General features: G+C 41.7%; 1 protein-coding gene across 14 annotated transcripts in view; it reads right to left on the bottom strand.

Moving 5' to 3' along the window:
• Window positions 1–15,709, bottom strand: part of Kif27 (kinesin family member 27) — a 96,408-nt gene that overhangs the window by 24,747 nt on the left and 55,952 nt on the right. For all 14 annotated transcript variants that reach the window (XM_076573449.1, XM_076573450.1, XM_076573447.1 and 11 more), the window contains 2 exons: window positions 10,578–10,775; window positions 14–127 (listed from right to left, as the gene is read on the bottom strand). In XM_076573449.1, the coding sequence (XP_076429564.1) occupies window positions 14–127; window positions 10,578–10,775 (312 nt within the window). The remainder of the gene's footprint in view (window positions 1–13; window positions 128–10,577; window positions 10,776–15,709) is intronic.

Here is a 15,709-nt window from a genome sequence, read left to right on the forward strand (position 1 = left end):
AGAGCTGACCAACCTGGAGTTGGTCCACACTTGCAAAAGGACCTTTTCTTCTGTTCGAGTTAAACCCATCGAGATCTTCAGCCTTTGGGTTCAGACCTTCTCCTTGTCCTGTTTTTAACTGCAGCTCCTGCATACAGAGAAATCAAAATGCCTTATTCACTTTCCCTACCCGCTACCGTCGCGTTAACTATGCAGATGACCACTCTTTCTCTGTTCCCTCCTCTTCCCTTCTCCCACTGCTCCTTTCCTTTCCAACGCTAGGTCAGACCCCAGAGCCGCATGCCTGTCAAGTGTGCTCGGTTGAGTTTACACCCACAGCCTCTGAATGATTTTCTTAGCATTCACATTCCTTGTTACAAGAGCAAAAATAAGATGAGTGAGGTCATTTTAATTTTAAGGAAATAAAGTCGGTTTACTAACAAAACTGAATCTTTTTCATTCTTTGTATTACAAATTTCCCTGTGTTCTTCTTTTCTACCTTTCTGAGATTGTGACCCTCACAGTCACCCATGATACTTACCTGCCATAGATGTATCTGAACTTATTATAGTAGAAATGCAATTTTCCAGTGCAGAGTAATTCTCGGGCTGGAACAATAGCTTGATAGTTAAGAGTGGGTGCTCATCTTGCAGAAGACCTGAGTTGAGTTCCCAGAACCCATGTCAGGTGGCTCACAACCACTATAACTCAAGCTCTAGGGGATCAGATGTCTCTGACCTCTGTGGGACCTGTGCTCATATGTACATAAACACACACACACACACACACACACACACACACACACACACACACATATATATATATATACAAAATTAAAAATAGTAAGTATTTTTAAAATGGGAGCCTGTAGCTTAAGATCAGACAGAACAAAGCATTGAAAAGAGCAGTCTCTAACTTCATTGGCTTCTTTTACGTCTTAAGGACTGAATCAGGAAGGCCAGTGCTCGTGGTGTCCCCCACCACTGACACCTGCAGTCAGGAAGGAGGGTGTGGATAAAATGGTTCCCACGTGCTGGATGGTAACTAAGGAGAAGAGATTCAGGGAGGAAGAGACTAAGGGGCCTGGCCTTGACTTCAAGAGACCTAAGGATTATTTACATTTTCAGAGTAAGATTTGAACAGATATTTGGTTAAATATGGATTTGTTACTGATCGACAATGGGTAAGTATAGAGGTTGAAAGTGTTCGGTCACTTTCATAGCAATTCCACCTCATAATTCTTTACCTACTGACTTCAATCAGTTAAGTCTTGTGCTGATCTGAGCATAATTTATGCCTATAATCTTGCTACTTGGGAGTTTGAAATAAGAGGATCACATGTTTGAGGCCAACCTAGACAACAATAGTGTGTGTGTGTGTGTGTGTGTGTGTGTGTGTGTGTGTGTGTGTGTGTGTGTTTTAAGTGAACCTTTAATCCCAGCTCTGGGGAGGCAGAGGCAGGCAGATCTCTGTGGTGAATTCAACCTGGTTTTATACATGGTGAGTTGCAGGACAGCCAGGGATACATAATGAGATACTTTAAAAAAGAGTACGAGGCACAGTAGCAGGACACACCTGTCCCGACCCTCAGCCATGAATTTGAGACCAGACTGAGCTACGTACTGAGATCATGTCACAAAGACAAACAAGTATAGAAAGCAATCAAAAGTGTGTGTGGGGTGGTGGCTTTTATTAGCATAATTTTACTTCATTTTTCTGCTAGTTTATCTTTACAAAAGCATTGGGCTGTGGCAAATGTATAAGGAAATAAAAACTGCTTCTCAAAGATCATTTCAGGAGTGTCATCACCAAAGAAGCAAACGGAAAGATCTGAGTTCTGGGCGTGAAATGATCGAGCAGAAATAACAAAGATCTGTGCTGCAACTGGCCTCTCCCGAGTTCTGGCACAGACAGGGTAGGAAAGGGCTCAGGGGAGCAGAGGGGTCTAACCCTGGGGACAGGGGTGCTCAGCCTCTGTGAAGGAGCAGACAGGCACAGTTAGGAGACACTGACGGACTTCTTGGTACCATTTGGTGTGTATTCTAAGTGGAAAAGCATGCCGGCCAGTCATTAAGGACACAAAGCTGAAGGCAGGGAAAGACCGGGCTAACAAATTAGATAAAAAGACTCAGTGGCCTCGACACAGTTTAGAATGTCATTGGAGAAAAGATGAAATAAAAGCATTGTCATGCTCTAAAGCAGAGCAGCCTGTAAGTTACTCCAGCCAGGGGCCCATCATCAAGAGCCTGGGCTAACAGGTTAAGGCAGGCCAGATTCTAGTCAGCAGTATCTTCAACTCTGTGGATGCAGCAGGAGACCCACACACTCTGGTACCAGATACAGAGATGCCATCAAGGGCAAGAAATATAGGGAAGGTGATGGACTGGACCTTCTTATTCCAGAGAACTAAGAATGATATAAAGGGAATGCTTGTGTTTCAGCACAAGCTGAGTGGACAAGTGTTTTAAGTGCTTACCTTGTTTGCAGCATTAGTGTAGCATGGATGGGGGCGCAAAGCTGAACTCTCAGAGAACCTCCCCTTTGGCTCTAGTTCACAGTCATAATTTACCCTGTCACACCGGGGAATTTCAGGACACTGAAAGAAACCTCCTTTGAGCAAAGGCACCTTAACCTGGGAGGTGAACCTACACAATACCTGTTCATCTCTCCCATGTGCTACTTTAGAAACTACTGCCTTTTCTTTATAACTAATTCCTGTCACAATATAAAGTAATGGTGAAACTGGTGCCTTGTACCGGACTTGAAAAAAACCAACCACTTAATTATAGTATTTAACTGTTGCGGAATATTTGTGCACTGTGGGAAGACGTGTTGCTGTGATTGATGCAATAAAAAGCTGAATGGCCAATAGCTAGGCACCGGTATAGGTGGGACTTCTGGGTAGAGAGAAACTGGGAAGAAGAATCTAGGCATGCAGGAGACACCAGAAGATGCAGAACAAGTCGACATATAGAAATAGGGAAGAGGTTAAAAAAAAGCCACATGGTAGAATGCAGATTAATTTAAGCTGTAAGAGCTAGTTGGGGGCAAGCCTAAGTAAAGGCCAAGCTTTCATAATTAAATGGAAGTCTCCATGTTGATATTTGTAGGCTGGTGATCCAAAATAGTCCAACAAGAAAGCTTGCCCCATGTAACCCTTGCAGTGACACCGTGAGAACAGGACTACTGTGAACTCCATGTCGGAAGGAAACAGGTGCTGATAAGTAAACAGCCCAGTGTCACAACACAGCCCACGATTTCAGAGATTCTCCCGTATTTCCCTGCATAAGCTCAGCATGGTGCTTATGACTGCAACCAAAGCACTGTGGAGGCCGGGGCAGAAGGAACGCATGTTCTAGGCCAGCCTCAGTGACAGAGACACACTCCAAAGCCAAACAAAACCTGAATCTTAGCCATAGAGACGTGGTTCAGGCACCCAGTGCATGACTCATACACAAAAGACCCTGGGTTCTGACTCTAGTGTGCCCAAGACAAAACAGAGAAGAAGAGCCCATGAACAAGCCATTCTATGCTCTGGATGGTTTAGACAAGTATAAATTAGATAAACAGACTAAAAGTTATCTCCAAACAAATGCCAAGGTATTCTTTTGGACTGAGCATGGTTCTCTGTTTTATAGGAAGCAATATAATGTTACATTTGGAGTAATCTGTTTCTTTGTCTGGAATACCTATACTGAATAATTGCCGCAAAGCGTGTGAAAGTTTAAGTTACAGGTAGAGTTGCATTTCAACGGTTTATAGCATGGATTTAGACAGCACTATGTCTGAGGTAAGCCATGGTTGTGTTACACAAAACCCCAAACCATAGTCTGATCCTTACACCAATGGAAGAATGTAGACCAAGACTCAGAGTTGCTTACAACAGAGACTGCAGTGATATATTGTGTACCCTAATAAAGCTTGCCTGAAGATCAGAGGACAGAACAAGCCACTGGATTAAACATAGAAGCCAGGCAGTGGTGGCACACACCTTTAATCCTAGCATTCAGGAGGCAGAGATCCATCTGGATGTCTGTGAGTTCAAAGCCACCCTGGACTACGTGAGATTGACTCAGTCTAGGAGAGAAACAGAGCCAGACAGTGGTGGCACACACCTTTAATCTCAGTACTTGGGAGTCACATGCCTTTAATCCCAGCACTTGAGAGATCATGCCTTTGCTTGGGAAGCACCACATGCCTTTAATCCCAGGAAGTGAGGGCTGGGCAGAGAAAGGTAGATAAGGCTCAAGCAGACAGGAACTAGAGGCTTTTTCAGGCTGAGGAGTTCTAGAGGTAAGAGGTATCTGTGGCTTGTTCCTTTGTCTCTCTGATCTTTCAGAATTTACCCCAATATCTGGTACTGGTTTGTTATTTATTTATTTATTTATTTATTTATTTATTTATTTATTTATTTATTTATTTATTTATTTATTTATTTTTTATTAAAAGACCGTTTAGCATTCGAGCAACACAGACAGAATTAGAAACACTACAAACTGGCAATTGACATTCCCAAGGATGTCAGATAACATCCACTCACAGGCTGTATCCAGGGCAGTTAGAGTAGCTGCCCTATGAGGCGGTGGGTAATGGCAAACACTAATTTCAGTAGCAAAGGAAGGAAGAAAGGGAATTTTGGAAAACAGAACAGTGGAGAAAGTGTAGAGTGTATCCTAGGGGGCTTGTCCCTGACTGGGGTGCCTTCTTCCTGGTCAGGGACAAACACAGGCTACCGAATGACATAGCAGGACAAAAGGAAAGCCCCAGAAACTGCACAGAGATCATTCTAAAGGAGAGCGAGAAAGAGTGGAGAGGGAGGGAGGGAGAAGGGGAGGGAGAAGGGGAGGGGAGGAGGGAGGCACTGCAGCAGCTGCACTGGCAGAGGGAAGGATGCCAGGAAAACCCTCTCCTCCCAGCACTCAAACAGCATTGCTAAGCAGCAAGTTGGCAGCTAGACAGTTAAGAGGTAACGATCCCTCCTGGGATGCCTCACTATGAAAACCCAAAGCAAATGTCACAGTACTGTATTCTGAGATTTGAGCTGGAGAATATCTCTAACTAAAGTGGGAAAATTTGAACCACAGTATTCCATGAGGTGGGGATCCGACCTAGGCTAGGGATCCCAATGGCTCATAGAGACAGGCCCAGCACCCACGCCAGGCTATACTAGGGACCATACAGAGAAGGCGCAGCACCCACGTTCACATGAAGAGTTAAATAGTCAGGGCCAGCACTAGAGCACAGCACAGGACAAACACAGACGACGCACACAGTCTTTCCTTCATGGCCACACCTCCCTCATTTAATATCGACCCGCAAAGTCAGCAGACCAGTTGTTTACCCTGTTTACTCTCCTCCCTTTTCCTGACAGGCTGTCACCTCCCAGGCGCTGGGCTGTTCTGGGTCTGACCTCTGCCTTCCCACCTTTAGCTGCCTTATCATCTCTCATCCCCTCTTTTTACTTCTCCCTCTTTACATTCTCCTCTGTTCTAACGCTAACCCTGAATCCTGTCTTCTGTGTCCCTTAGCCCTGGGAACCAGGATTGAATATGTTGTGCTACCTTGTGCCTGTACTCTTCCAAATCTCTAGAGTCCAAGAGCTAAGCTTTTTGAGTCAGGATATAAATCTGTAGCCTATTTTAACCTTGAAATTGCAATCCTCCTGCCTCAGTCCCTTGAACGCAGGAATTCCAAGCCTGAGCTATCAGATCCAGCTTACTCTAAATACAACATTCTTTAACTGTCGTCAGTAATCTACCCTTTGGATGTCTAGACTTAACTCATCCAGCTTTGTGCCCTTTAACCAACATTCTTCCATTTCCCAATCCAAACTCAGTTTTGACAACATCCTCTTCAGTTCCATCAGGAAGAAAGAATGGTGTCCTCAACAGATGGTGCTGGTACAACTGCAATTCTACATGCAAAGCAATGAAGCCAGGCCCATGAATCACACCATATGGGAAAACTGACACCAAGCAGATTAACACTCTGACTGTATCAGCTACAACCACACAACTTCTGTGAGTAAATACAAGCTAAGTTTTTCATGACCTTGGACTTAATAGCAAAAGCAATAGATAAAGTGGGCTTCAAAATTTGAAGCTATTGTGCATCAAAAACATTACAGGGATGTAATGAGGATGCAGCTCAATTGGTTGAGGTCCTATCTAGGATGCAGGAAGTCCTGAGTTCAGTGCCCAGCACCACATAAACTGGACATGGTTGTGCATTCCTGTAATCCCAGCACTCAGGGAGTGGAGCCTATATGATTGGAAGTTCATCAAGGCCATCGGTTCGTTACATAGTGAGTTGGAGGCCAGGCTGAACCTTGTCTCAAAAAAAAAAAAAAAAAAAAGAATAGCATTATACCCCATATTATTGGACCTTTCAACACCCTGCCATGGAAAGGGGAGGGACTCATGGACTCCTACACCCAACAAGGATTTATAAGCAGCTAGCAGTTGACAGGGGAGGGAGAAACCTTTCTTCAGTGGTGTGGCCATTGGTAATGAGGACATGCTCCTGTAGACAACCCAAATGAGTCACTGGGTAACAACAAAAAAGACACGAAAGCAGAAGCGGAGTGAGTGAGATTGGAAGGGAAAGAGAAGTAATAGGAGTGAGATGGGGTGAAAGAGGGGAGCAGGGGAGCGGGGAGACATCCAAATACAGTAGGTGCATGTATGAAAATGTCATAGTCACCAACCCCACATCTGACAGAGGGCCAATATCCACTATATATAAAGAACTCAAGAAACTAGACATCAGCAAACCAAACAATCCAATTTAAAATGGAGTACAGAGGAATCTCAAATGGCTGAGAAACACTTAAAGAAATGTTCAATCTCCTTAGCCACCAGGGCAATGCAAATCAAAACGACTCTGAGATTCCATCTCAGCCTGTCAGAATGGCTAAGATCAAAAACACAAGTGACAGCTCATGCTGGAGAGGATGTGGAGCAAAGGGAACACTCCTCCATTGCTGGTGGGAGTGCAAACTTGTACAGCCACTATGGAAATCAATATGGCCATTCCTGAGAATCCTGGGAATCTATCTATTCCAAGACCCAGTTATACCACTCTTGGGCATATACCCAAAGGATACTCCAGCCTACAGCAAGGAGACTTACTCAAGTATGTTCACAGCAGTTTTATTCATAATACTCAGAAACTGGAAACAACCTAGATGTCCCTCAACTGAAGAATAGATAAATAAAATCTGGTGCATTTACACAATGGAGTATTGCTCAGCAGCTCAAAAATGACCACATGAAATTTGCAGACAAATGGGTGGAACTGAAAAAAATCATCCTGAGTGAGATAACCCAGACCCAGAAAGACAAACATGGTATGTTCTCACTTATAAGTGGATATTAGCTGTTAAGTAAAGGATAATCATGCTATATAATCCACAGATCCAGAGAGTCTAAGTAACAAGGAGGGCTCAAGGGGGGATGCATGGTTCTCCCTGGGAAGGGGAAATAGAAGAGATATCGAGGGTAGACTGGGTTGGATGGGGATGGGAACTGGAGGGATTGGGTGGGGGGTGGAGGAAGAGAGTCCTGGGAGAGAAGACTGGAACTAAGAAGGCACTTGGGGAGCCAATTTGGAAACCTGGAAGTGGAAACTCCCTGGAATCTACAAGGATGACCCTATTGAAGACTCCTAGTAAGGGGGGATATGGAGCCTAAACTGGCCGTCTTCTGTAACCAGGAAAAGGTTTCCAGTGGCGAGACTGGGACATCAACCTACCCACTAAACCTTCAACCTACAACTTGTCCTGCCTACAAGATATGCTGGGGTAATGGTGGTACAAAACTTGTGGGAGTGGCCAACCAATGACTGGTCCAACTTGAGGCCCACACCACAAGAGGGAGCCCATGTCTGACACTTCCTGGAGGGCCAGGAACCAGAGGCTGGATATCCCATAGACCTAGGATAGAACTAAACACTGGCAAAAAAAAAAAAAAAAAAAAAAAAAAAAGTCAATGAAACAATTCCTAGTGCTAGTCTGTTATAGACTGGAGCCTAGCCCAATCATCATCAGAGGCTTCCTCCACCAACTGATGGGAGCAGATGCAGGGATCAACAGCCAAACTTTAGGCAGAGCCAAGGGAACCCTGTGAAAGAGGGAGAGGAAGGATTGTGGGAGCCAGAGGAGTCAAGGACACAAGATCATGGTCCACAGAATAACTAAGCAGGGCTCATTGGGGCTCACAGAGACTGGAGAGACAATCATGGAGCCTGCATTGGTCTGGGCTAGGTCCTCTGCATATATGTTATGATTGTGCAGCTTGGTGTTCTTGTGGAACTCCCAACAGCGGAAGTGGGGGCTGTCTCTGACTCTTTTGCCCACCTTTGGGACCCTCATTTTCATCATACAGCCTAAATATGAGGGGGTGTGCCTAATCTTATCATAACTTGTTATGCTGTTTCGTTTGCTATCCCTTGGAGGCCTGCTCTTTCTGAAGGGAAATGGGGGAGCTGGGGGTGGGGGTTGAAAGGAGTAGAGAAACTACACTTGGGATGTAATGTATAAGATAAGAATAAATAAAAAAAGAAAACATCATGATAAGTCTATTCTGTATTACTGGTAGGAATGCAAAATGATGCTACAGAAAACCAACTACTGGCAGCTCCTCAAAAAGCTAAAAGAACTTCAACACTTGTAAATTAAAAAGGCAGCAAATACCACGCCAATGTTCTTGTTGCATTATGTACAATAGTAAAATGTACACCCTAAGCATCCACTGATGGATAAAAATTTAAAAATGATTAAATAGGCCAGGCATGGTGGCACACATCTTTAATCCCAGCCCTCAGGAGGCAGAGGCAGGTAGATCTCTGTGAGTTCCAAGCTTGGTCTACAGAGTGAGTTCCAGGACAGCAGAGCTACATAGAAAAACCCTATTGGGGGAAGATGGAGATAGAGTCTTGCTATGTTGCTCAGGCTGGCTTCAAACTGTCAAGAAACCACCCTGTCTCTGCTTCAGGAGCTGGCACTACACACAGATGCTACTGCACTCAATGTCCCAGTGAGGAGAGTGAGGATCTGACAAATCCTAAAAACACCAATGAACTCTGAAAACATGCTATGTAAATAAGCCAGATGCCAACGGATGAATTATCCCACTTACAAGACATACAGAGAAAATGAAATTCACAGAGAAGAAATAAATATTAGAGCTTATCAGAAGCTGAAGGAAAGTGGAGACAGAGAATTATTATTAATAGTTATGGAGTTTCTCTTTGAAGTCTTAGAAACGTTTTAGAAACTATGACGGCTTCGCCTCACTGTGAATATAGTTAATGCCACAGAATTAAACATTTATAAGGGTTAGATGGTAAGTCTTACATTACATACATTTTGTCATACTTTATAAAAATTGACAGGGCTAACAAGCCAGCTCGGTAGGTGCCTGTCACCAAGCCTAACGTCAGGAGTTGGATTCAAAGAACACACAGGAGAAGTGGAAGGAAAGAACAGACTCCTGCACCTTGTTCCATGACCTCCACACATGCACTCTGTGGCACATGCACACCCACATATACACACACATACAGAAAAATAAGTGCAAAAATGAAAATTCAAAAATTAAAAATAAAATTTAATGATCTATCAAAACCCATTGTAAAGAAATTATATCCCAATAAAAAATTTTACAACAAAAAAAATTTAAGAATGGGCAAATACTTAAGTTCCATAATTAGGTTCTGTGTTGGATTTTAAATAGTCTGAAAGCAGATTACAACCAATGTTAAAATATATCTAATCTGGGGGTGCTGACAATGGAGGAAGCTATGTGTTGCAGCAACAGATAGTATCTTTTGTTTCCCGAGACTCTAAAACCACTCTAGAAAGAAGTCTTAATTTAAAAAAATCCTAGGGAGTTTCTAATTGTGCTGCAACCTTGGATTCTGTTTGCTGTTTCAACAGAGCAAAGCCTGGCACACACAGCTAGGGAGTACTTTTAGGACTGTCCACTTCTTTCCCAAAGAGTCCTGGGAGCTAAGTGTGATGAGGGCAACTTTAGAGAAAACTAAACAAATCCAGAGGGCCAATGCTTTTCTCCACACATCTCATGCAGGAATAGAGAAAGCTGGGATTGAACACATGCCAGCCCGGCTCCAGGTCCCAGGCTGACCCATGTTCCCTTCCAGCTCTCCACTCCATATCCCCACTGGGTGCACAGACTGGCCATTCGCACTTGGCAGGGGATGCCACCACTCTACCTGGACCTTCTCCCACACAGCAGCAGGAACAATGTGTGTCAAAGCATTCTGAAAACGAGCCACCCTTTACAAGTAATACTGTGCAGAAAGTGAGCTTCATAAGCTTAAAAATGTGACATCCTTAATTAAAGATCAGAGTTTTTATCATTGTGACTTATTGTGATGTCAGAACCTTCAAGAAAGTACTCAGAGTTGAGTCAACAGGTTTTACTGTGTGGCTGAGCAAGCTTTGCAGGAATAGGACAGTGCTGAGACTCAGGCAAGGCGAGAGACACGGCACAGAGCAGCTGAGGGAGGCACGGGCTGCTCTAGCCTGAGGATCACCATTTCACACAATGCTAAGCAGGAAGTATGGACAGTATTACTTTGATTTTTTGCTGGTCTCTCTTAATCTCTGCATCCAGGTGCTTCTTTTTCTCGCTCTCTTCGAGAAGCCTTCTCTGCAGTTGCATTTTCTGGTATTTCAGGTGATCCACATTCTGCTCCAGTTCGCTGGCACGCTTCTCGTTCTGGATGGACAGTGATGCCAACTTCTTACTATCCTGCTGCTTCTTTTGTAAGACCTGGAATCACATGGAATATTCCAGAATGAGAAAGAGTATTTCTCTCATTTCCTGTGGTGATATATTGTGTACCCTAATAAAATTTGCTTGAAGAATAGAGGACAGAACAAGCTACTAGATTAAACATAGATGCCAGGCAGTGGTGGCACACACCTTTAATCCCAGTACTTGGGAGTCACACACACTTGTAGTGGCTGGGGCAGAGCAAGGTTTGTAAGGCATGAAGATACGGGAACTGAAGGCTGTTCAGACTCAAGAGTCCTCGAGGTGAGAGGTGGCAGTGGCTTGTTCCTTTGTCTCTCTGATCTTCAGGCAAAGTTTATTAGGGTACACAATATATTACCACAATTTCCAGATAACACAATATTCAATGGTAAGGCGGCCATTTTTTATTTACATTTATTTTTGACAGGCTCACCAACACATTTACTTTTCTACCCTTCTTTTTAAAAATTTTTGAGATAGGATCTCTCACTTCTAATTTTGTAATTGAAGAAAACATTGTACTTCCATCAGATATACAAAGAATGATGAAACTTGCATTGACAATCAGAGGAAACAACCTCTTTTGCGTTTTTATGAAGAATTCTAATTTAAAATATATATGGCATGAAGTATTCTAATTACCGCCTAGTCTGCAAGCCCCTTGCACACAAACACAGACACAGTCTCTCTCTCTCTCTCTCTCTCTCTCTCTCTCTCTCTCTCTCTCTCTCTCTCACACACACACACACACACACACACACACACAGAGGCACAGAGGCTCACACCTATAATCTCAACACTGAAAAGGCTGAGGCAGGATGATCACAAATTCCAGGCCAGCCTGGGCTACAGAGTGAGGCACTATCTCAAACACACACAATGTGTGTGTGGTGTGTATGTGTATGTGCATGTGTGTGTATAATTAGAACAACACAAACTGAGTTTATATATAAATTATGTTATCCTAGACTCCATAGCTACCTGTCCTGTTCCATGACGCAAATTATTCATGACAAGTTCATCAGATGTATAGAGACATATTTTGTAAATGGATCCCCTCCCTTTTCTATGGATCCTGGAGTTCTAAAACTTCTTGCTTTGTACATGACTACACAATATTCCACTCTTATTTTTCTGATTCAACTGTATGAACCTTTGAACAAAACTGGTCATCTCCCCTGAACGCCCATTACGTCTATAATGATCTGTTAGCAGCACTAAAACATGCTCACGTTTTCCAAGTGTTTATAGTAGTATTAAACACCAGCATGTTACAAGTTAATCCCAGTCAAACAAATGACACATATAAGTGCCACTTGTATCACGGCACTGTGAGAAGTTCAGGGGATGGGGAGTGGTGGCTATCCTAGTTTCAGAAGGCAAAAACAGAAGGATGACCACAAGTTCAAGTCCAGCCTGTTCTCCATAGGAAATTCCAGGCTACCCAAGGTTCCAAAGCAAGACTAACTCATAAAAAAACAAACAAAAATTAAGGAAGTTATTAATGAATTATGCAGGTCCTAAGTAATTACTATCTTTATTATAGCAATGGATTGTTGACATAAACATATTCTGTTCTAATCTAAATATTCATGGAAATGGTGCCGCCTATAGCAGTGCTATTCAAAGTCAGTCTGTGCACCAGCATCGGTCAGACTGTTGCCTGCACTGCAAAACACACTATCAGACTGAGACAATGTTATCTCCATGCAAGACATCTTATTTCCATCAGACAGAGAATAGTCCAGGATGCGCTTGAACGCATAATCCTCAGCTCTCTGAATGCTGGGAGTATAGGAGTGTGCCATCTTACCAGCTCCTTAGAGAATTTTTCTTATATATAGTTTTTGAAATTAAAATATAATTACATTGTTTCCTCCCTTCCCTCCCTCACCTTCTCTGCACTCCCCCAATCTCTCTCAAATTAATGATCTCCATTTCTTTAATTGCTGTTACATATGTGTATATACATATACATATATATTTCTAAATATTTAAATACAACTGCTCAGTCTGTATAATGTTACTTGTATGTATATGATGTCAGAGTTGACCACCTGGTATTGGATGGCCAATTGGGGGATCTTCCCTAGAAAAGACCATTTCTGCCATCCTCGGTCATGCAAGCCTTTCTGATGAAGGAAACTGCACTGACTCACTGTATTTCATTGGAAATCATGAACTAACACTGTACACATAGGTCCCACCAGCTTGGACCCCAAGCCCTTTGCAGTTTCTCATATTGCAATTGTAAGACAGCTTTGCCACTTACCATGATAATAGAAAAATTAACAATGCTAGCATTTTGAGTGTTTTTCATATAGTATTAAATATCAGTGTGCAGCCTAATGAACTTATTTAAAAAACAATTAAGGCTGTTACTGTATTTTGCATTTATTCCACAGAGGCTCAGAAGTATACCTTTATCAGCATTATAGTATTAATGCAGAATATAGCTCTCTATGAAGATAAAAAGTTTTCGTAACTTTAAAAATTAAGTTTTAAAATGGAAACTTTCATTGGAATAAAAACACTAATATTTCAATATTCTTTTTTTTTTTGTTTTTTGTTTTTTGTTTTTCGAGACAGGGTTTCTCTGTGTAGCTTTGCACCTTTCTTGGAACTCACTCTGTAGCCCAGGCTGGCTTCAATCTCACAGAGATCCGCCTGCTTCTGCCTCCCGAGTGCTGGGATTAAAGGCATGTGCCACCACTACCCAGCATATTTCAATATTCTAAGATGCACATTGGAGTACTAAAAACTAGTATCACCATTCTGCAACTTGAGATGAGTCACTTAACTTGTTTCTTTCTTTCTAAAGTAATGTAAAAACATCTACCGCCAAGGGTGGTGATTAACTGATACATATTTATATCGGGTTTGTACAGGGCATGTTGAAGACACTGAGCAGATGGTTACTACATCCTTGTCTTAACCCAACACCAACCATCACCTCACTCCCACCCAGTGTGCCTACAGATGTCAAAAGCACAAGATCTTCTAAAAGGGCACATTTTGTTTCAGGCCTCCTCAGTCAGATGTTTCTGAGGTTCAGTCTGTGTCTTTTTTCTTTCCTTTTCAGTACTATGAACAAAGATGAATATATAGCAGAAAACAGGAAAAACAAAATATGTTCACCTATTCAGAGCTTTAGTATTTTTTTTTTTAGTAAAACTATGTCATTTTTGTATTTATTTCAACAAGATAAAGGTCTGTTGCCACCTCTCTGGTGTGTCAGGATTTATCACTGTTGGAGATGCAGAGGTGGCCAGACCAAAAGAGTCCTTCCTTCTGAAGTTTCTAGTACTACCTTAAACATCCTAAAAACCAAAACAAAACAGTAATAAAGTGATCAGAAATGATAAAAATGTAGATTATTGAATCTACTTTAATCCAAAAAACAACTGTTAATCTCAAATACTTTACATTTTGGTTTACTGATACAAATTTAAGGTCAATTTTGTTATACTATATGTATATTTCTACTCTTGTTTAAGGTATTATGTTTATGCAGATCATTTAAAAATATAGTATATAGTTAAGAAATATGGATTAATAGTCATCTATAATAGCAAACTTATAGTCATGTTAGGTATATTTTCAAGGTCACACAGAGATATATTTCAGATGGCTAGATAATCTTCAAAGACCTAATGAATATGGCATTTAAAATGTTTTAAGAACTCAGACTTTTCTCGACAATGAGACACGTCTGCTCCTGACATCACCAATTACTTCCAAAGAATGATGGACATCAAAGAAGCTCTTTATGGAGTTTGCTTTCAATGTGGCAAGGCTAGCCATTTGGGCAAGAAACTGCCCTTGCCTAGACTGCTTGACAATATGCTGTATAAACTGAACATTCAGGACCCACAGGAAAATGATTGCTGACCTTGCCAAAACAAACTTCAGCTTTCCTGCTTCATGAAAGAGTCAGCCAGATATTCTGCTGGACACAGAAGAAAGCGACTGATGAATTTTGCCAAAATAGGTGAGACAGTCTTTCAAATTTCCTGCTTCACTGAGAAATCTGCCAGATACTCTAGGCCTGTAGGCTGAAGTTGGATACCCCAATGTTACAGAAGAACTTTGGGGGACATCCAGGCAGCCAGATGTCTCTCTGTCATTTCTAGTATTTTGGAAGTTGCTTACAATGCACTTCCTGTTTACTCAGGTAATATTATATCTTTCTAGGATCTTTGATGTAGTTGAAGACTAGACAGTTATAATTATAGTTTTCCTTAATTATGATAAAAGATAAATTAGATATGAAACTTTAGGCTCACAAAGATAGAATAGATAATAGAATATTTTCTTTAATTTTTCCAAATACAAATAGACTAAATATTTTAACTATAATTCTTACTTGATAAGTGTTTTGTTATATGTAATTTTACTATGTTAAAGTTAAAATCTTTCTTTTTGATTAGACAGAAAAGGAGAAATGATGTGGGATGTCTTTCTGTATGCTGTGAATATGTGTTGCTCCCATTGGTTAATAAAAAAAAAAAAAAAGCTGCTTTGGCCTATGGCAAGGCAGGATAAGAGCCAGGTGGGGTATCCAAGCAGAGATACAGGGAAGGAGAAGGGCCGAGTCAGGAGTTGCCACCCAGATGCACAGGAAGCAAGATGAGAATTTCACATTGAGAAAAGGTACCAAGCCATATGGCTAAACATAGATAAGAATTATGGGTTAATTTAAGTGTAAGAGCTAGTTAGTAATAAGCCTGAGCAATAGGCCAAATGATTTGTAATTAATATTAAGCCTCTGAATGATTATTTACAAGCAGCCATGGGACAGGGTGGGACAGAAAAAACCTCCATTTATAATAAAGCTCTGAACAGGTCAATTATAACTCAACTCTACCTACAAATGTGGACAATATAAATATGTTTCTACAATATGGAAACAGTAGATACAATGAAAAACAAGCTAGATATGGTAGCAT

The sequence above is a fragment of the Peromyscus maniculatus genome, chromosome 5 (assembly GCF_049852395.1).
Source record: "Peromyscus maniculatus bairdii isolate BWxNUB_F1_BW_parent chromosome 5, HU_Pman_BW_mat_3.1, whole genome shotgun sequence".
Lineage (NCBI taxonomy): Eukaryota > Metazoa > Chordata > Mammalia > Rodentia > Cricetidae > Peromyscus > Peromyscus maniculatus.